The sequence below is a fragment of the Lepus europaeus genome, chromosome 12, assembly GCF_033115175.1.
Source record: "Lepus europaeus isolate LE1 chromosome 12, mLepTim1.pri, whole genome shotgun sequence".
NCBI classification, from domain to species: domain Eukaryota; kingdom Metazoa; phylum Chordata; class Mammalia; order Lagomorpha; family Leporidae; genus Lepus; species Lepus europaeus.
The window spans coordinates 5,127,626-5,148,019 of NC_084838.1; the positions used below are offsets into that span (position 1 = coordinate 5,127,626).

At 61.1% G+C, this 20,394-nt stretch overlaps 2 protein-coding genes across 4 annotated transcripts in view; both read right to left on the reverse strand.

The window, feature by feature from the left end:
- The window catches only part of USP20 (ubiquitin specific peptidase 20), a 34,327-nt gene extending 14,032 nt beyond the window's left edge, over positions 1 to 20,295 (reverse strand). For 2 of the 3 annotated variants that reach the window (XM_062207383.1, XM_062207382.1), the window contains exons 1-8: positions 20,224 to 20,295; positions 10,325 to 10,436; positions 8,510 to 8,606; positions 4,787 to 4,840; positions 2,054 to 2,116; positions 1,563 to 1,694; positions 652 to 748; positions 187 to 256 (exon numbers count right to left, since the gene is read on the reverse strand). In XM_062207383.1, coding sequence (XP_062063367.1) covers positions 187 to 256; positions 652 to 748; positions 1,563 to 1,694; positions 2,054 to 2,116; positions 4,787 to 4,840; positions 8,510 to 8,590 — 497 coding nt within the window. In that variant the 5' untranslated portion in view covers positions 8,591 to 8,606; positions 10,325 to 10,436; positions 20,224 to 20,295. Of the gene's footprint in view, positions 1 to 186; positions 257 to 651; positions 749 to 1,562; positions 1,695 to 2,053; positions 2,117 to 4,786; positions 4,841 to 8,509; positions 8,607 to 10,324; positions 10,437 to 20,096; positions 20,160 to 20,223 lie in introns of those variants that run through there. The other variant, XM_062207384.1, reaches the window with a different exon arrangement.
- Positions 16,328 to 19,543, reverse strand: LOC133771982 (uncharacterized). The gene is made up of 3 exons (XM_062208449.1): positions 19,396 to 19,543; positions 17,542 to 17,723; positions 16,328 to 17,343 (listed from the first exon to the last, which is right to left on the reverse strand). The coding sequence occupies exons 1-3, from the start codon at positions 19,541 to 19,543 to the stop codon at positions 17,002 to 17,004; spliced, it is 672 nt and encodes a 223-aa protein (XP_062064433.1). The 3' UTR covers positions 16,328 to 17,001.
- Positions 20,296 to 20,394: the final 99 nt, after the last annotated feature.

Here is a 20,394-nt window from a genome sequence, read left to right on the forward strand (position 1 = left end):
ACACAGCCTTCTCCCCCTCTCTCGGGGCCTCCTTGGGGTAAATTCCCACAAGACACTGCTGGGTCCAAGGGTACGTGTGTTTTTAGGGATTCTGAGATACACGTTGATGTTTGTGGACGACACGTGCAGCATGGCGTGGGGGCCACTCCCCCGCCCCCCACTGCCCCAGGCAAGGTGACCACCTACCAGTTGGACAGGGCCTGCAGGGCAGCGTTCATGTAGCAGGAGTTCCCAAGGTTTTTCATGCCTGTGAGGCCTGGGGGACAAACACAACAGAAGAGGGGAGGGCGCTGGCCTGTGGCCCTCAAGACCACAGGACCCAGCCAGAGGAGGACGGGCAGGGGTGCCCACCCAGAAATCTTCCAGGCACGTACAGGCCACCCCTGCTCCCGACAGCTGTGGTCCCCTGAGTGGCTTAGGGAGACGGATGCCTGGCCTCTCCACCCCGCCGGGCCCACTGCCTGCACCACACATTCAGGGAGGCCCCGGTGCAGGGGGCTGAGAGAGGGGGTGAGAACGGCCAGGCCCCCAGGCCCTCAGCTGGGCCGGCTGGCCTCCACGGGAAGCCACCACACCGTTCAGATCACTGGTCCCCCCACGGCTGCCCGGTGCAGCAGACGGAGCCCCCGCCAGGGGGCCTGGAGGCCTCACCTCGGGGTTTCAGGTCGTCGTCCTCTGACTCAGATTCACCTTCATCAGCCACGGCTATGGGGACAGCTCTCAGTGGGTGGGAAGGCGGGGGAGAGTCCTGCGGCAAAGGCCCAGGGTGAGGAAACACAGGGATGGGGGCAGAGGGTAGGGGACAGAGGCCCAGGAACTTCCGGGGGGTGGGCAGCCCAGCCCCACACCCCGAGCCTGGACAGAGCCCGCCAGAGCACAGGGCGCTGCCGGGAGGGATGGGTCTGGTAGCCTTGCCCTGGGAACTCCCTGACCTATAATTTTTAGTTGCAATAATGAGTAACAAACTTACTTCATTCATAACAAGTTTGGGAAAAAGAAACAAAGAAACAACAGAATCCCATCTGTGTCTCCCAGGTGGGTGACGGGGACCGCGCACTGGGCCACACCTGCTGCCTCCCAGGATGCACTCCAATACAGGATGCGGGCGTGACTCCAGCCTCCCCGGCGTCCACACGGGCAGCCCTGGCACAGGGGGTTCCTCCCCTCCCGAGGGCAGGCCTGCGCTGGGCCCGCTGTTTCTCAGGGCTGGCCAGCAGCCTGCTGCTGAGGGTTCCTTAGGGTGCGCTTTAGACCCGGAGCAGCTGGGGGCTGTCTGTGGCCTTGCTCAGCCCCCTCCCTAGGCCAGGGAAGGGTCCACACTCAGCCCACAGCCTGGGCCCACCCCAACCCCTGCCTTTCACGTGCACAGCCTGCTCCCAGTCCTCCTGCACCCTCACTGCCTCACAGGTGCAAAGCTGGGCTCAGCGAGCGTCTGCTGACAAGGTGCTAACCCAGGACCAGACTGCACGGGGGATGTACTGGTCCGGGCGCCACAGTGCTGAGGTCCACTGACCCGACCTTGACAGCCCTCAGCAGCCAGACTGACCCCTCCGCCCCACTACCTGTCCAGAGAACGTGGGCGAGGACCCCCGCGGGGGGGCCGCCAGCCGCTGCTCCAGGAACACCTCCTTCTCACAGGCGTAACACCACACCCGTAACGTGGTCAGGTTCACGGTCAAGTTGTGCTTTTTGGCCTAGGGGATAAGACCCAAAATGGGGTCAAGGATCCCCTGGCTGTACGGATGGCCCCCAGCCTGCAACGGGGCTGCCTCCACCGCCCAGCCTCAGGAAGCCTTCAGGGAGGGGCCGTGAGCTCAGCCGCTGTTCACCCTCCAGACAGGAACGCCAGGGCTGCAACCTGTCAGCCAGGCGTGTGTGCGCAAAGTACCACATGCCCCTGGCTTTACTGTGTCCCTCTCCCCGGATATCCCCATTTTACAGCCCCAGCCACTGAGGCCCAGAGCAGGCAGATGGAGCTGGGAGGTGGCCAGAGCTGGGGTTTGAACCCCAGGCCGTCTGCCTGCAGAGCCCTGCTCTCGGCCACCACACCCACCTGTGCGTGAATGGTGCTGTGGTCAGCAAAGGACTCCCCGCAGCCAACGTAGGGGCAGGCGACCTGGGGAGAGGGGGAGGGCGGCAGATGGCATCAACCCAGCAAGTCTCCGACCCCACCCCAAAGACGCCTCCCCTCTCCGCCCACCAAGACCTGCACGGGAGTGGGACCATCACGCCGGGGGAGCACGGGTCTACACCTGCAGTTTGTGCCAGGCAAGGTGCCCTGGAAGACCACCCTCCCGCGAGGAACCCAGGCAGGGTGCAGCTGCGGCCTGGCTGCTGGGATCCCAGACCTTCTCCCTCCACCAAAACCCTTTTTCTGATGAGCTAGTTACTGGGGCCAACGTGTGTGGTGGGCAACCCCAGACTGCAGGACCATTTTGTTTCTTTTCTTTCTTTCTTTTTTTTTTTTTTAAGATTTTATTTATTTGAAAGATAAAAGTGACGCAGCTGGTAAAGCTCTGGCTTGAAGCACCGGCATCCCATATGGGCGCCGGTTCGAGTCCCGGCTGCTCCACTTCCGATCCAGCTCTCTGCTATGGCCTGGGGAAGCAGTAGAAGATGGCCCAAGTCCTTGGGCCCCTGCGCCTGTATGGGAGACCTGGAAGAAGCTCCTGGCTCCTGATCAGCACAGCTCTGGCCGTTGTGGCCAATTGGGCTGCCTCTCCTTCTCTCTGTGTAACTCTTTCAAATAAACAAATAAGTCTTTTTTATTAAAAAAAAAAAAAAAAAAAAAAAAGTCGGGGAGAGAGATTTTTCCATCTGCTGGTTCGCTCCCCAAAGAGCCGCAATGGCTGCAGCTGGGCCAGGCCAAAGCCAGGACACTAGAACTCCACCCGGGGCTCCCACATGGGTGCAGGGGCCCAAGCACTTGGGCCATTTCCCGGGAGCATTAGCAGGGAGCTGGATGGGAGGTGCAGCAGCTGGGACTCGCACCAGCACCATATAAGGACGCCAGCGTCGCAGGCAGCGGCTTAACTTGCTGAGTCACAACTCCGGCCTGGCACAACCATTTTCTAAGAGGCACACGGGATGTGCAGTGAGTCCGGAATAAGCAGCGAGGTGGTGGGGGCCATGGCGAACACGCCCCTGAGGACCCTGTCTGGTGCCCTGCACTTTCCCATCCCAGAGCTGCCCACCCTCCAAGCTCCAGGGCCTCCCCTGCAGGCCTCTGCCCTTGGCAACCACAGCTGCCGTCACGCCCACCTGCCCGTCACGCCCACCTGCCGTCAGCACAGGCAGGGGAGTCCGAGTCTCAGAACAGGCAGGCACCATTTTCTGCATAAGGTTCCCACACCTGTCTCTGGAGGGGCTGTGGGGTCCCCCGAGGCAGGGCCAGGCCTCGCACATCCTGCGGTCCCCTGGGGGCCTGGACAGTGCCTCGCCTCACAGTCTACTTCCCCCTGGCTGACAGGTCCGACGGGAGCAGCCATACTGGATGCCTTCACCCTCGACCCCCCGCGTGCCATCTCATTTATATATATTTGTGGGTTTTTTTTTTTTTTTTTTTTTTTGACAGGCAGAGTGGACAGTGAGAGAGACAGCAATGTGTCTTTTTTTTGGACAGGCAGAGTTAGACAGTGAGAGACAGAGAGAAAGGTCTTCCTTTTCAGTGGGTTCACCCCCCAAATGGCCGCTACGCCCGGCGCACCGCACTGATCTGATGGCAGGAGCCAGGTGCTTATTCTGGTCTCCCATGCGGGTGCAGGGCCCAAGCACTTGGGCCAGCCTTCACTGTACTCCCGGGCCACAGCAGAGAGCTGGACTGGAAGAGGAGCAACTGGGACAGAATCCGGTGCCCCAGCTGGGACTAGAACCCAGGGTGCTGGCGCCGCAGGCGGAGGATTAGCTTATTGAGCCGCGGCGCCGGCGAGAGAGAGAGAGAGAGAGACAGAAAGGTCTTCCTTTACTGTTGGTTCACCCTCCAATGGCTGCTGCGGCCTGCGCACTGTGCTGATCCGAAGCCAGGAGCCAGGTGCTTCTCCTGGTCTCCCATGCGGGTGCAGGGCCCAAGGACCTAGACCATCCTCCACTGCCCTCCCGGGCCACAGCAGAGAGCTGAACCGGAAGAGGGGCAACTGGGACAGAATCCGGCGCCCTGACTGGGACTAGAATCCAGTGTGCTGGCACCGCAGGCAGAGGATTAGCCTATTGAGGCACGGCGCTGGCCTGTGCTGTTCTCTTGTCTAAAGAAATTCTAAGTAACGGCCATTGCTAGTGTGATTGTAAAATGAAACACATACTCGAAGACAATTTGAAAAAGGCTACAGATGTACAAAGAAAAAAAATGACCTGTAATTCCACCACCCAGAGAAAACCGTCAGCTTCCGACACGTCGGCTTTTACTCTTCATAAGCGAGTTACCAAAGCACCACTGGGGCCCGGGGCCACACGGCCCATCACAGTACGCACCTCACCAGAGTCTACCCCGACCCACATGGCGTGGCACAGGCCCCTCCTGTGCAGGTGAGGGAACAAAGGCCGGGGGAGGGGCAGGCTCCAGGCCAGGCGCCGCCGCCGCTCACGCGTGTACACAGGCAAGTGCAGAGCTGTCTTTACAAAGATGGATCCTTCGGTGCGAGCCTTCTCCCACCTGCTCGCCTCTCTCTCGTCACTTCTACCACTACCAGAGCAGCCGGCCAGGGACGCACTCACCCCGTGGCCCTATGCCCCTGCCCAAAGTTTCCGACGGTGCCCACGGGCGACACAGGAGCTACAGGGGCTTCCTTACCTGAAGACAGGCCCACAGGTTTGGTCCGGTGACACCACATGACTGGCAAGTTCCCTGGAGAGAGAGTGGAGCATGAGCGAGCGTGGGGACGCAGGTCCTGCCTGGAGGGAGTCGCACACACGGCTCCATCCGGCTGAGGCTCACTCGCCCGCCGGGTCTCTGCAGCACCCCACCCACCTGAGCAAGCTTCCCCCGGGCACAGTACCTGCCACTCTTCAGATTCTTTTAATTTTTTAAATTTTTAAGAAGATTATTTATTTATTTGAAAGTCAGAGATAGAGCTGTGTGCCTCCTCTGAGCCACGTGCCACCTCTGTGTGCCTCCTGTGTGTGCCACCTCTGAGCCGTGTGCCTCCTCTGAGCCGTGTGCCTCCTGTGTGTGCCTCCTGTGAGCTGTGTGCCACCTCTGATCCATGTGCCTCTTCCGTGTGCCACTTCTGTGTGCCACCTCTGAGCCGTGGGCCACCTCTGTGTGCCTCCTCTGAGCCGTGTGCCTCCTCTGAGCCGTGTGCCTCCTGTGTGTGCCTCCTGTGAGCTGTGTGCCACCTCTGATCCATGTGCCTCTTCCGTGTGCCACTTCTGTGTGCCACCTCTGAGCCGTGGGCCACCTCTGTGTGCCTCCTCTGAGCCGTGTGCCTCCTCTGAGCCGTGTGCCACCTCTGAGCTGTGTGCCACCTCTGTGTGCCTCCTCTGAGCCGCGTGCCTCCTCTGAGCTGCGTGCCATCTTTGCCCTTCTCTTACTATGTGCTGGAATGCAGATGTGATGGCTGGAGAGGAAGCAATCCCCTTGGAGTCAGACGAAAGCCACGTGTTGAGAAAGCAGAGCCACCTCCCCACCATCTACCTCTGGCCAGTTCTGTGCACACAGGGTCTGTTACTGCAGTTTCAACTGTGCCCTACATAGTTTTGTCTGTGTGTGTCTAGGACAGCCACTGCCAGCCGAGATCCCACAGCAACCGTGAGGTGGGCTCTAAGTGGGCTCTCAGCAGCAGCTGCGTGATCAGGCGCCGTGGCAGGGAGAGCTGACACCTGCCGAGGCATTACGCCGAGCCGGGCATCCTGCAAGGCTTTGTACGCAGCCCTGGTAACTCTCGGCACCAGCTGGGCAGCAGGCCCCACCAAAGCCTCCTCCTCACAGATGAGAACGTGGGGCTCGGAGGCCTCCCTGTGCGACAGAGCAGCCTGGGCCCCTTCCCTCTCCCTCGGCCCGGACACAGCGAGGTGGCGCTGGGGGTCTCGCCCCACTGACAGGCAGCTGCGACCCCCGCACTCCAGTGCACCCCGTCCTCCCGATGCGTTCACTTCAGTCACCATTACAAACGCGTCGTGTGCTCTCACAGACACTCAACGACTAACTCGCGGGGACTTCAAAAAGTCCGTGGGAAAGGAAGTAAGGAGATAAAACTATATTGGGCTCCAAGAAACTGGGAAGTCCAGGCCTAGTTCTCACGATGTACACTCCCCACGTGAACACGCGTGTGTGACCGAGCAGGCCTAGTTCTCACGATGTACACTCCCCACGTGAACACGCGTGTGTGACCGAGCAGGCCTAGTTCTCACGATGTACACTCCCCACGTGAACACGCGTGTGTGACCGAGCAGGCCTAGTTCTCACGATGTACACTCCCCACGTGAACACGCGTGTGTGACCTCAGCAGGCCTAGTTCTCACGATGTACACTCCCCACGTGAACACGCGTGTGTGACCTCAGCAGGCCTAGTTCTCACGATGTACACTCCCCACGTGAACACGCGTGTGTGACCGAGCAGGCCTAGTTCTCACGATGTACACTCCCCACGTGAACACGCGTGTGTGACCAAGCAGGCCTAGTTCTCACGATGTACACTCCCCACGTGAACACGCGTGTGTGACCGAGCAGGCCTAGTTCTCACGATGTACACTCCCCACGTGAACACGCCGTGTGACCTGGGCACTTGGGGGCACCTGGGCTACGACACTCTGAAGCATGGCCCTCCAGACACGCTCCGCACAAAGTAGATGAGATCCGGGCCACACGACACAGCTTCCTGACTCGCTCCTGTCTGCTGACCTATCTGTGGGCATCCACCTAAGACCAAACGGAGACCAGACTTCAGGCTCCAGGACGTCCGCGTGGTGTCCCACACCAGATGCCACGGTGTCTGCATGGGTCCGCCATGGCAGACACATGACGTGTGCAGTGTCCCCCACGGCAGACATGTGACATGCGCAGTGTCCCACATGGCAGACACGTGATATGTGCAGAGTCCCACGCCAGATACGCGGCGTGCACCGGGGTCCCACGCCAGACACGCGGCGTGCACACGGGGTCCCACGCCAGACACTGTGATTTCTTCAGCCCTCCCCTGGCTGACTGCCCCAGCTCTGTTCCTGGGCTCATGGCTCAGTGAAGGCTCTGCCCCTGGAGGGCTGTGACCGGCGCATTCTGCTGCAGGGACCCCAGCCCTGCTACCGAGAGTGGTGGGCCAGGCGTCCCCACAGCACTCGGCTCTGAAGCTCTGAGCACGCTAGGACCCTGCCTCTGCCCACGGAGAAATGCACCCGCCTATTCCCAGGAGCCACGCCCCGACGACGGGTGCAGGTACACATCTTTCCAGATGGTTCTCGGCCACGCGTGTCCCCCGTCCCTGTGAGCTCCCTGCTGGCAGCCCTGCCCCTTCTGAGCACGTTAGCACAGTGCTGGCCTATTCTGTCCCTTTCAGGATACCCACAGGCCTGCACTGGCCCTGCTCCAGGCACGGACACACACGGGGGCTGCTGGCCCAGCAGGGCGGGTCCACGCTGTACCTGCTCCCACGAGGTCCGCCTCTTCCCCACCCTCAGGGTCGCCCTCATCCCTGCCTGCAGGAGGAATCCTCTCTGTGCGTGAGCCCACAGCACCACACGCGTGTGCACTCAGAGAACCCAGTCAGCCGGGGCAAGCGTTTGCACCTGAGCCTCCCGCTGCCCCTTCTCACCACACACATGAAGCAACGTCTCCCCGAAAGCAGCTACTCCCACGGCCAGCTCGGCCATGCAGTGCTCAACAGAGGACCTGGCAGGATGTCCAGGAATCGGACCCCATGTGCCCACGCTGGTCATGTGTCCTACACGCAGCTCTGCCCACGTACACCTCACACTCTGTGAGACACGGCCTGCGTTGGTGGGAGGCTGCAGAGCCCACAGGGCCACTCAGCGAGGACCAGTCCCCGGGTCCACACCGTGACTCGCGATGCAAGGAGATGCCGACTGACCAGGCCGAAGAGAGCGCCACGACCCACTGCTCCGGGACGAAGCAACCCCGGCACCCACTGTCCACGTGAGAAAGGGAAACATGAAACCTGAGGCCGCCTGCTTGTATTCACACACAGGAACCGGAAAGGCAGGAGGGAGGGCGTGCCGGCGAGGGGCTTCCTGCCACCCACCTGCTCACAGTCCCTCCCTCTGAGCCGGGCGAACAGCACAAGTTCCCTCTCAGAGGGAACGCTGCCCTCCCAGCCCCACGCCCCACCCTCCCCAGGGCTCCGGACGCAGCGCTCATTCCTCCGCCCGGAGGCTGCCCTGTGCGCCTGGCCAGCCGCTAACGCACCGACAGCATCAGTGGCTCCCCGGTGGCCCGGCTGAGACCGTAATTCGTGCCGGACACAGCCCGCTTCCACGGGAGGCCTCTGAACAGACGCCGGCGCGCCCGTTACACAGAGGGCCGCGGAGGCCATGCCCCGGCCCCACAGGCCTGCTCCGTTACCTTAGACTTGAGCAGCAGGTCCTCTTTGGTCACCTCCCCTATGGAGTCCAGGTGAGGGCAGAGTTCCCTGGAGTCCCCCATAGTGGCCCGGGCTCACCTACGAGAAGACACAGGCGATTCAAGGTTTCTGGCAGCCACTGCTGGTGGGAGCCGGGGAGGGCGGGGGAAGGAGTCCTGGCTCTGCTCAGAGCAGCTGCGGACGCAGGGGGGCCGCTGGACCTCCAAGCCTCACTCTCCATGACTGAGGATGTCAGAGCCCGGCGCAGGGCCACCCTAAGGCGAGCGCCGGGCCAGCAGCGGGTGAGATGAGCAGAATAATTGTTAGGGAAGACGAAGGCCCTGCCTGCGTTCAGGTTGCTGCGTGCCAAAGAACCCACAACCGCTGCTCTTTCAGGAGGCCAAGTCCGCGTCCAGGGGCCCACCGCTCCCAAGTGCACCGGCGGGGAGGGGACAGCGTGGAGAGGCTGGGCGTCAAAAAGGCAAGTGGCAGAGGCTGCCTCCCAACCCTGGGAGCCAGCAGGTCTGGCAGGGGCCTCCGTGAGGCCAAGTGCCCAGGCAGGGCCCCTGCCTCGCGTCCCGGAGAGCCCCACCTGCCGTCGCTTGAACACCCGATCCCGGGGCAGGCAGCAAGGCGGCAGCGCCTCTGGAGGACGTGTCCTGGGAGTAGGGGGCGTCAGAGTGGGGCCCGGGAAGCGCAGATCTGGGGGACAGGCTTCAGGCAAGGGCGGAGAAACAGCTCTGTCGCGTTTGTGTAAGCGACACGCGTCCATCACAGGAAGCTCACAGTAACACGGGGACACATCGCTGGTGACCTCGGGGCAAACGTCCTCCCCACATTCCTCTGCCTGTGGCCTTTTTCTCTTTAAGTCAGATTTGAAAGGTTTCAGCCTTGGGAAACAAATGCTTCTTTTGTAGGAGCCTCCGGCGGTGCCAGACAGCCCCGTGTGGGGGTGGGGGTCGGTCACACACACCAGGGAGCACCCACAGAGCTGGCGGGACCTGGGAGAGCCCCGTGGGTGGCACCAGCGTCACTACTGACATCTCAGCGACGTGCCGTCGCGGGGTCAAAGCGACCCCTTGGTGTATTTTTTGCAACCTCCTGTGAATCTGTAATTATTTCAAAAGAACACTTAAAAATAACTAAGTAATTTTTCCAGCTGCCTGGCGTCTTCAGCAGAACCAGACCCAGGAATCTGGCCGCAGTAGCGCTCCACTCTGCTGCCAAGAAAGGCCCAAACCAGCCACAAAAGCAAACGGAGCCAAGAGTGGTCCCGTCGAAGGCAGGGCTGTGTGTCGAGGACCCCAGGCCCCCGTGGTCCCCCGCCGCGGCCCACACCGTAGGGGCAGCTGGGGCATGACCGGCCCACACACCCAGACACCAGGCACTGACCAAGCTGGGCACCAGCCCCGAGGCACGCTGCCTGCTGCAACCTCCCATGGTGCCCGCCTCCACACTCCAGGGCACCGGCCCTTGTCTAGAGGCCTCACAGACAGGCACAGTCAGCTAACACTAAACCCAAGTTAGCTGGGCTCACTGGCGCTCTTAACTCGCAGGGAATCTGAGCGGGCAAAGATGGACACGGCTGCCTGGCTCACCCCGGCTCCGTGCCTGGCCTCGTCCGTGAACATCCACAGCCAGTCTTGTCTCTATCTCCGACTTCCTCCTGCCTTTTTTAAGATTTATTTTTTTATTTGAAAGGCAGAGTTACAGAGAGGTAGGGGCAGAGAGAGAGAGAGAGAGAGAGAGAGAGGCAGACATCTCCCTCCCTGGTCTGCACTCGAGGGGTGCACATGGGAGCGGAGCTGGGGGGCTACCTCTGGGCGGAGCGAAGCTCACAGCAAGCAGCCAGCATTCACATTCTCCCAGGACAGCTGGCAGTGACGGGCTGCGGTGGTCTGTGGTGACAGGAGACCGCGGCCAAGGAACCTGGGGGACAAACCAGTGGGTTACAAGCAGGTCCTGTTATTCAAAAACCACTCTTAGCACCAAAGGAAAGCTAAAAAACAGCACGGAACTCCTCGCATCAGGGGCAGGTGAACTTCTCCATGGCTGGACACTCTCCTTTCCACCCACAGGCGCAGTAAAACCCCACCAGCCCTGGGACAGCTAAGGCCTGGGCAGAGCTGGCACAGAGGCTCGGCCCCTCCTGGGTCCGGGAGTGCAGGGCCCTCCAGCGGTCACTGCCAGGCATCACCTCTGTAATCCCTCAGACAGGAGACCTCGAACAGCGTGCAGAGGGGGCTGTGGGGCCTTCCTCAGGCTGCCACGGCCTGGCCGGGCCCTCTGGACAGGACGGCCGAGCCCCTCGGATCATCCTTAGAGCTCAGGGCCCCTGGCCCCCAGGTCTTCAGTGAGTTCAGGCTATGGCACCACAGGGTTCATCGGCATGGCTGCGGCCCCCCTTGGCAGGCAGGGCAAAGAGGGAGAGGCAGTTAGAAGCCGACGTTTAAAAGATTCACATGACAATGACAGGGTTCAAGGTTCTAAATTCCAGGCCTTCTTATGTGAACACCTGAAGACAGGTTTCTTGGTTTGTTTATCTTTTCTGTGGAGGCCAAGAGCCCTGGGTTGGCATCGGTCCTGTGCTATTTTAAGCTGCAGTGTGTGGTGTTTCCAGCACCTTTGTGTGCCCTGTCTCTGCAGCTGGATGGCTGGCGACCGTGGAAGCCCGGTATGACCTTGGTACCTAGGACCAGGATGACGGCAACAGGCCCGCTCTTTCTTGAAAGGTTTATTTATTTGAAAGGCAGAGGCAAAGAGAGAGAGAGATCTTCCCCAAATGGCCACAACAGCCAGGGCCGGGCCAGGCCAAAGCCAGGAGCTTCATCCAGGTCTCCCCCATGGATGCAGGGTCCCAAGGACTTGGGCCATCTTCTACTGTTTTCCGAGGCCATAGCAGAGAGCTGGATAGGAAGAGGAGCAGCTGGGACTCGAACCGGCACCCATGTGGGATGCCGGCACTGCAGAGGCGGCAGCTTTACCCGCTACGTCATAGCGCCAGCCCCTTAAAGATTCTTAATTCATGGGCCAACCAGAACAACCCTGACCCGCTGCCTCAGTTTCCCAAGCTCTGTTCTGAATCACCAGACTTTTCAGCTTCCAAATGCCAGCCGGGAGCGCCGCCATTCCATAGCCAACTGCACACAAATCACCAACAGCTTCAACAGTGTAAGCAGCAGAGAACAGCAAATCCAGTAAAGAAACAAGGCTGTGTGCAGAGACAACGCAAGGCCGTTCACTGTACCACTGTTAGTAAAGGGAGGGAAACTGCGTGTACGTGAGCCACAGCAGGCCACCGGACAAAGAACACACGCTGCTGCACTATACAGGCAGCCACTAAGAACTGGGACGGGGGCCGGCGCTGTGGCACAGTGGGCTAAACCTCCGCCCACTGTCCTGGCTGCTCCTCTTCCCATCCAGCTCCCAGCTGTGGCCTGGGAAAGCAGTAGAAGATGGCCCAAGGGCTTGGGTTCCTGCACTCGTGTGGGAGACCCAGAGGAAGCTCCTGGCTCCGTATTGGCTCAGCTCCGGCAGTTGCGACCATTTGGGGAGTGTCTCTCCCTCTTTCTGTCTGTAACTCTACCTCTTACACAAATAAATGAAAAATCATAAAAAAAAAAAAAAAAAAAAAAGACCTGGGGCAGGTGCTTGGTGTGGTGGTAGAGACTCCACCTGGGACGCCTGCACTTGCCACGACAGTGCCCGAACTGCAGTCCTGGCTGCTCCCAGACCAGCTGCCTGGGGGCACCAGGGCATGGCTCAAGCAGCTGGGCCCCTACTGCCCACGTGGGAGACCTGGATTGAGTTCCCGGTCACTGCCCACATCGGTGGCAGGGACCCATCTCTCTGAGCCGTCGCCTGCTGCCTCCCAGGATCATCAGGAAGAAGCAGAGATAGCCAGTGGAGCCAGGACTCGAGACTCAGGCACTCAGATAGGGACGCAGGTGCCCACAGTGGCAGCCTCACCCCATACCCGCACCCACAGCAGGCTTGAAAAAGTCATTTGAAAGGCAGAGTAGCAGACCCAGGGGGTGAGGGGGGACAGAGACACACAGAGAGAGATCTTCCATCTGCTGGTTTATTCCCCAAATGCCTGTAAGAGCCAGGGGTGGAAACTCCAACATGGCCTCCCACACGGGCGTCAAGGACCGAGAACCTGAGCCATTACCCACTGCCTCCCAGGGTGTGCATTAGCAAAGCGTGGCATCGGAAGTGAAGGGAGCACTCGATCCCAGGCACTCCAACATGGGAGGCAGGCGTTCCAACGGGGGCTTATCCACTACGCCACCACGCCCACTCCCACCCCAGCAGGCTAAGGAAATGGTGGAGCTGATCATAAAGTGCAAACCAAGACTCAGCACAGTCAAAACATTTTTAAAAAGAACAAAGTTGGAGGACTTAGACCGTCTGACTTCAAGACTCTCTCCAAAGCTACAGCACAGACTCCAGCACGAGACTGAACACACGGGGACTTCAAAAAGTCAACAGGAAGGTGCAGTTAAAGGTAACGTTTTTATTTTAGTGCCAAAAAAAAAAAAAAACCCTCAAAATCTGTAGTTTTCTTCATCATACACATTTTCCATGAGGTTTCTGAAGCACACGCACACACGGTTAAGTGATTTTCAAAGATGTTAGCGTAATTCAATGGGCAAAAGATGGACTTTTCAACAGTGATGCTAACAACATCCAAGTGGAAGAAACATGAACTAACCCCTACTGTGTGTCTACACAGGAATCGGGAGAAGCAAGCCTGTGTGCAGTGGGAAGCCAGCGTCCCGGGCAGGCGCGACTGGGAGTGCCAGCTCAAGTCCTGGCTCCCTAGCCTCCGACCCAGGACCCCGAGAACACAGCTGGGAAGGCAGTGGGTGAAGGCCCAAGTACTTGGATTCCTGATACCCACGTGGGACACCCCGATGGAGTTTCTGGCTCCCGGCTTCAATCCGGCCCAGTCCTGGCTGTTGCAGGCATTTGGGGAGTGAACCAGTGGATGGAAGCTCTGTCTCTCTCTCTTTCCCCTTCTTTCCCTCCCTCTGTCACTCTGCCTTTCAAATAAAGTAAGTGTTAAAAAAAAAAAAAAACCAACAGTCAATGAGCACATGAGAACACGCTGGACATCATCGTTGTTGGAGAAACCCAAGGTAAACCTCGAGCTAACACCTCACATGCCCCAGATCGGAAACTGGAAAGACAATGCCAGGTGTTGCTGAACTGCTGGGTTCTCGTGTCGTCTGACAGAGGGTTAAATGGTGTAAAAAGCTTTGGAAAATACTTTGGCAATCTTGTACAAAGCTAAACATCTGAGGGTACTTCAAAGAGTTTGTGGGAAATGTGAAATCCAAACACACAATCTTCATAATACATGTTTTTGATGAACTTTTAGAAGATCCCTAGAATGCATGGATTTCAATGTTTTGCACCAAAACAGGCTTTTTAAAAAAGATTTATTTTATTTATGTGAAATACAGAGTTACAGAGAGGTAGGGGCTGAGAGAGGTCTTCCATCCGCTGGTTCACTCCCCAGTTGGCCGCAACAGCCAGAGCTGTGCCGATCCGAAGCCAGGAGCCAGGAACACCATCTGGGTCTCCCACATGGGTGCAGGGGCCCAAGCCCTTGGGCCATCTTCTACTGCTATCCCAGGCCATAGCAGAGAGCTGGATCGGAAGAGGAGCAGCCGGGGCTAGAACCAGTGCCCATATGGGATGCCGGTGCTTTAGGCCAGGGCTTTAACCCGCTGCGCCACGGCGCCGGCCCCAACAGGCTGACCTTTAAACCCATTTTTCAGGAACCTGTTGAAGCGTGTTCGTGCTCCTAGCATACAACCTTACAATCCCACTTGCAGGTAGACAGAGAGGAGACCCGAGAACGCCAGCGTCCACATCTCACACTTTCCACAGGAGCTTCAGGAAACAGAACGCAGGCCCAGACACACCTCCCTGCTGCACTCCACAGCTGCCCACAGGACCTGGGCCCTCCCTCCGCGGGTGGGCACTCAGGCCCGTCGCTCAGATTTCCCACTGATCCGCACGGCCCCAGACACAGCGTGCGTTATGGCTGTGCTCCCGAGAGAGAAGGCTGAAACAGGAACGGAAGTCACAGGCCCACGCCACACAGGAGGGCCCCCCATCGCTCCTCACTGGGGCCCCCAAAGCCCCGGTGCCCAAAGGTGCTGGTTAAGTGAGGCACACCGCAGGGCACTAACGCAGCAGCTCTGATTTTCAGGTGACTCTAAGACCCAAGCTCCCGCTTCAAGAGGATCAGCAACCTCAGGACCCGCGCCGAGCCCCACGGCACCCTGCCGCAGAGGCAGCTGGTCCTGCCGGACCCCGTCCCCGCTGCAGGTCCCGCCTCCCCGTGCCTGCAAGAGCCCCTTCTCAGTGAAGCGGAGGGACTGTGCCAGAGAGAGAGACACGAAAGGGACTCTTGGGGTGGGCGCTGTGGTGCAGCCGGTCACGCTGCTGCTTGGAACACCTGCCTCCCATATCCGAGCGCCGGTGCGAGGGCGCGGGTCCCAGCTACGCCCACGCTTCTGATCCAGCTTCCTGCTCACACCCCCAGGAGGCAGCGGATGGCGGCTCGAGACCTTGGGTTCCTGCCACCCATGCGGAAGACCCGGGTGGAGCTGCTGGTTCCTGGCTTTGGCCTGGCCTAGCCCTGGCTGCTGTGGACATGTGGGGAGTAAACCAGTGAATGGAGGCACCTGTCCCTCTGTCTTCCACGTAAATAATCTTTTAAGAAGAGAGGGACCTTGGGTGCCAGAACTGTGGCGTAACAGGTTAAGCCACCACATGCAGTGCTGGCATCCCACACAGGTGGCAGTTCAAGCCCTGGTTACACAGACACTGGAGGTGACAGACTGCTCCAGCTCACAAGGCGAACGTGTTAGATGAGACAGGCGGAGACTTCCGGACCCAGGACAGGCAGGGCCCGCACTACGCCCCTCATAGCTTATGGAAGCTGGTACAGAGGACATGATGTTTCTACATCCATCAGCATCCCTTAGGATTAAGGGAATGGAGTCTCTGAGCCGGGAATGATGTAGGCAGGCACACACGATAAAACTGATCAGGTTTGTGAGCTGGAAGACCATGCCTTTACCACGCCCCTGTGTGACCTCATGCCCCTACCTGGCCACACCACTGTGCCCACCTGCCAATCAGGTTAATTAACCACTCCCCTCTGGAAGTAGACTGAAGGCCTGGGACATGGTGGGCCCGCCCTTTTGCCACTGTGGGCCCATGCTGCCCTGCACCTCCAGGGTGCGTGGCCTCTGGGCCACCCACCCCAAGCTTCCTGGCCCATATGCTCCTCCAAGTGGCTGGCTCCTTAAAGTGGGGTGCACGGAGAAGGCATCTCATAAAGGCTGAAGGGAGACCGCTGCGCTGCTCCAAGAACGCGACCCAGGTTCAGGCCCCAGGAGCGGCTGGACTGCCACGCTGCTGCGTCAGCAAGCCGCCAGGCCTGGAGCAGAGCTGGCCGGGTGTGCTCGCCCTCCAGGCCCACCAGACCCTCATCTCCTGGGGGCAGGGCTGGGACGTCGGGAGGGCACCAATGCCTGGCCCCATCGAAATTTCCAAGATGCTTCATCCTGATAAGGGCTGGGCTGGAGTGAGGGCAAAGGTGCCCCCCCCGGCCCCCAGGGGACCAAGTGAGGGTGGGACCTGGGGAGGGACAGCCAGCTCAGCAAGGGCAGGACAGGCCGCACGTCCATCGCGCCTGGCTGCCTCGGGTGCCGTTACTCAGCATTTCCCAGGGCTCTGGGCCATGCTCCTCCTCTCAGGGCGGAGCCAGGCCCTCAGGGTAGAGAGGCCTCCCACCAAGGATGCCCACCAGCCCTGCCATGCCAGCCTCCCGCACCCCCACGCTCCCCCTGCCTCTCAGCACACAGTGGCTTTCCCTGCTTCCCGGCTAATGTCATCACAGGCTCCCGGCTGAGGTCATCACAGGCTCCCGGCCGAGGTCATCACAGTGTCCCAGCTGAGGTCATCACAGGCTCCCGGCTGAGGTCATCACAGTGTCCCAGCTGAGGTCATCACGGGCTCCCAGTGAGGTCATCACGGGCTCCCAGTGAGGTCATCACGGGCTCCCGGCTGAGGTCATCACAGGCTCCCGGCTGAGGTCATCACAGGCTCCCGGCTGAGGTCATCACTCGGCTCCCGGCTGAGGTCATCACAGGCTCCCGGCTGAGGTCATCATTCGGCTCCCGGCTGAGGTCATCACAGGCTCCCAGCTGAGGTTATCACTCGGCTCCCGGCTGAGGTCATCACAGGCTCCCAGCTGAGGTCATCACAGGCTCCCGGCTGAGGTCATCACAGGCTCCCGGCTGAGGTCATCACAGGCTCCCGGCCGAGGTCATCACAGTGTCCCAGCTGAGGTCATCACGGGCTCCCAGTGAGGTCATCACGGGCTCCCGGCTGAGGTCATCACAGGCTCCCGGCTGAGGTCATCACAGGCTCCCGGCTGAGGTCATCACTCGGCTCCCGGCTGAGGTCATCACAGGCTCCCGGCTGAGGTCATCATTCGGCTCCCGGCTGAGGTTATCACTCGGCTCCCGGCTGAGGTCATCACAGGCTCCCGGCTGAGGTCATCATTCGGTTCCCGGCTGAGGTCATCACAGTTTCCGGCTGAGGTTATCACATGGCTCCAGGCTGAGGTCATCACCCAGTTTCCAGCTGAGGCCATCCCCCGGCTCCCGCTGAGGTCATCACCCAGTTTCCGGCTGGCGTCATCACCCAGTTTCCGGCTGAGGCCATCCCCCGGTTCCCGGCTGAGGTCATCACGCGGCTCCAGACTGGCGTCATCTCCCGGCTCCCGGCTGAGGTCACTGTTCAGGAGCTGAACCCAGGACTGCTGTCAGCGCCCCAACAGCCCCCGGCCAGCCTGGCCTAGAGATGAGCGTCCCCTCCCCAAACACCCGCCTGCCCGGGAGAGCCTCGCAGGCAGCCCCTCTGAGCCTCCCTTCCCAGCGCGTCCTCTACACTGGGCAGCCCGGAGCCTAGGCCAGTATCTGCGCAGCCCAAAGCCTGGCCTTACCCTTGTGCCGGGCTCTGAGAGTCGCTTGCTGGGAGCGGTCAGTGGTCGGGGGCAGTGACCAGCCACAGGAAGCCTCACGCCCTGCGGCAAGCAGGAGGCCAGACGGAGACGACTCGGAACGGATCCAGACTTGCGTCCCGGCCACGGCCACCGAGGGCCAGGCAGGCCGCGGCTCCTAGAGCCTGAAATCAGCGGCTGGCCGCTCAGGTGACGCAGTCGGCGTCTGGCAGCCGGCGTCCGCCCGGCAATCAGGGCTTAATGGGATTTACGAGCATCCGTCTCCCTCCCACACTGCGAAATCGCTGTCAGCCGCCATCCACATCACCCGGACTCGCTCTTGTCCCAGAGGGCAGCTGTCTTTGTTTCAAAGTCTTTGTAACAAATGGAAGCTGGTCTTCCAGAAACTTCTATGTCTTTGATCCATGTTTGCTCACTGGAGCCAGAGAACTGTCATTTTTTCTGTATCTTTAAATATTTGTTCTCTGCTTTCAAGTCTTCTCCGAGACCTCTCTTTTAATGATTTATGGGGAAGGCCGAGAGAGGCAGAGAGTTCCCATTTGCTGCTTCACTCCCCGAATGCCCCCACCACAGCCAGGGCTGCACCAGGCCAGGCCCTCAATCCAGGTGGCCCACATGGGGGGCAGGGCCCCACTACCTCGATCTGCTTCCTCCCAGGGAGTGCACTGACAGGGTGGAGCCGGGACTTGAACCCAGGCACTCCCGAGGGGGTGCAGGAGTCCCGGGGCTGCCAGGGCTGGGCCAGAAGCGTGAGCCAGCCAGGCTGTTGTCTGCTGATCTGCTGGGCTTTCCACCACTACACACATCCGCCTGTCAGGACTGGAGCCCACCGCACATACTCCACAAACACCTTTGTCAAATGAAATTTAAAAAAAGTCCAGACCCACAGACCCCAAAGCCCCCAAGCAGCTGAGGGTCTGAGAGGCTCACCAGAGGGCAGAGGGCCACGAAAGGGCAGAGCCGCCCCAGGACAGACGAAAGCTGGGGGTGGGGGGAGTCTGCCCAGACCCACGGGGTGAGCCGGCAGAACCGGGTCTTGAACCCAGGGCCTGCGGTTCGGGCCCGTGCGCTGTCTGCCTGGTCACCCTTCCGACCACAAACCAGAACGTGCTGACTGAAGCCCGGCGTCCGACCACCTTTCTCCCCAAGCACCCATCAGTACACCCCGCATGCGAATACTCGACCCGGGATCTGCACACGGACACGTCTCACCGAGAGCAGCGCCTGCCCACGCAGTAAGTGCCCGACGGACTCTGCTGAAGCGAAACACTGGCCCGACAAGCACTTACGGGGCACCCACAGCTGCCAGACCACGCTCGGCTCACCTCGCTGGATCCCACACGGTACCCAGCCAGCACTCCACCGAGGTCCAGAAAGGGACCGGCAAGCCAACCTAACCCAACCCCACCCCAGGCCGGCCCTGGACAAGCAGCCAGCCACACAAGACCCCAACACCAAGACTCTGAGCTGAGCGGAACCCAAGCTCCCTGGAGGAAGCAGCCTCATCCCCCCCCCCCCCCAAAGGCCCTGCAGCCCCGCTGCCCGCAGCCTCTGCTAACGGAGATTGAACCAGAGCGGCCACAGACCGCTGGGTGTCGCCGGGCCCTCCTGGAGTGGGGTGGGAAGGGGCCCGCAAGTCCACCTTGGTGGGAGGGCTCTGAGCGGGCAGCTGCAGACGGCACTGGCTGGGTGCCCACAGCAAACCCACGCATCCGGCGCGTGCCGTGTGCATCTGGGCCTGGCTGAGCCAGTCCGCCCAAGGCGGCCTTCTGAGGCTTTTCATACACCAAGAAGTGCCGAGGCTCCGGGCGGCCCCATTCCCAGGAGCAGCAGCACCCATCAGAGGGGCCGCTCCAGGGAACAGCGAGGCACCGCCCTGGTTCCGAGCGACAGCCCAGCCTCCGCAGGCCCCGCCCTCGGCTGGGCAGCCCTGATAGCCGCGCTGGGCCCGCCGGGGCCCCGGCTCCACCTTCAGCATCCGCATTGTAAAACACGAAGCGGCTGCATCCATCTCGCAGGATTCTGAGAGCCTTCAAGGCGCCTGCCACGTAGCGAGCCACACAACCCGAGGGCCTTCTCCCGAAAGCACGGGCCGGCCGGGCCCCGGAGACGACACGGACACTCGGACCTGCGCCACGGCCGGGCGCGCCCCCGGGCGCTGCAGGACCCCGCGTTGCACGTCCAGTGTACGCTCCCGGCGCCTCTCCGGGGCGCGGGCCAGAGGGGCGACCAGCCCGCGAGCTCCCGCGGCGCTCGGGGTCGGCGCTGGGGCTGTAACCCGCCACCCCGAGCAGCGGTCATCTCCTGTCCCGCAGAGAAAAACCCAGGTCAGGGCCCAGGAGCCCCCGGGGAACCAAAGCCACAGGGCCCCGAGACGCCACGCGCAAGCTCCAACGCCGCGTCAGAAAGCAGCCCGGAGGCCGGCCTCCGTCCCGGCCCGCAAGCGGGGCGCCAGCACCCCGAGGCCCCCACGGGCGCCGGCCGCGAAAGCCAAAAGGGGCGGCGGCGACGAGGAGGAGGCCACGGGCTCCGCTCACCTGGCCGCAGCGTTCGGCGCCGCTGGCCGGACCAGGCCCCGACCGCCCGGAGCGGGGCCGGCTGGGGTCGCTCCTCAGGAGAAAGGCCCGGCCCCCCGGAGGCAGCCTGCGGCGGCCCGGAACTCACCTGCCGCCGCCACAGCCCCCGCCGCCGCCTGTCAGTCAAGCGAGCCCTCCGCCGCGCTGCGCAGGGTCGTGCTCGGCCGCGCCCCGCCTCCTCCCCCCCAGCCGTCCAATCGGGCGAGGCCGGCGCCACGGGCGGGGGCGTGGTCACGCGGGGGCGGTGCTGGTTGGGAAG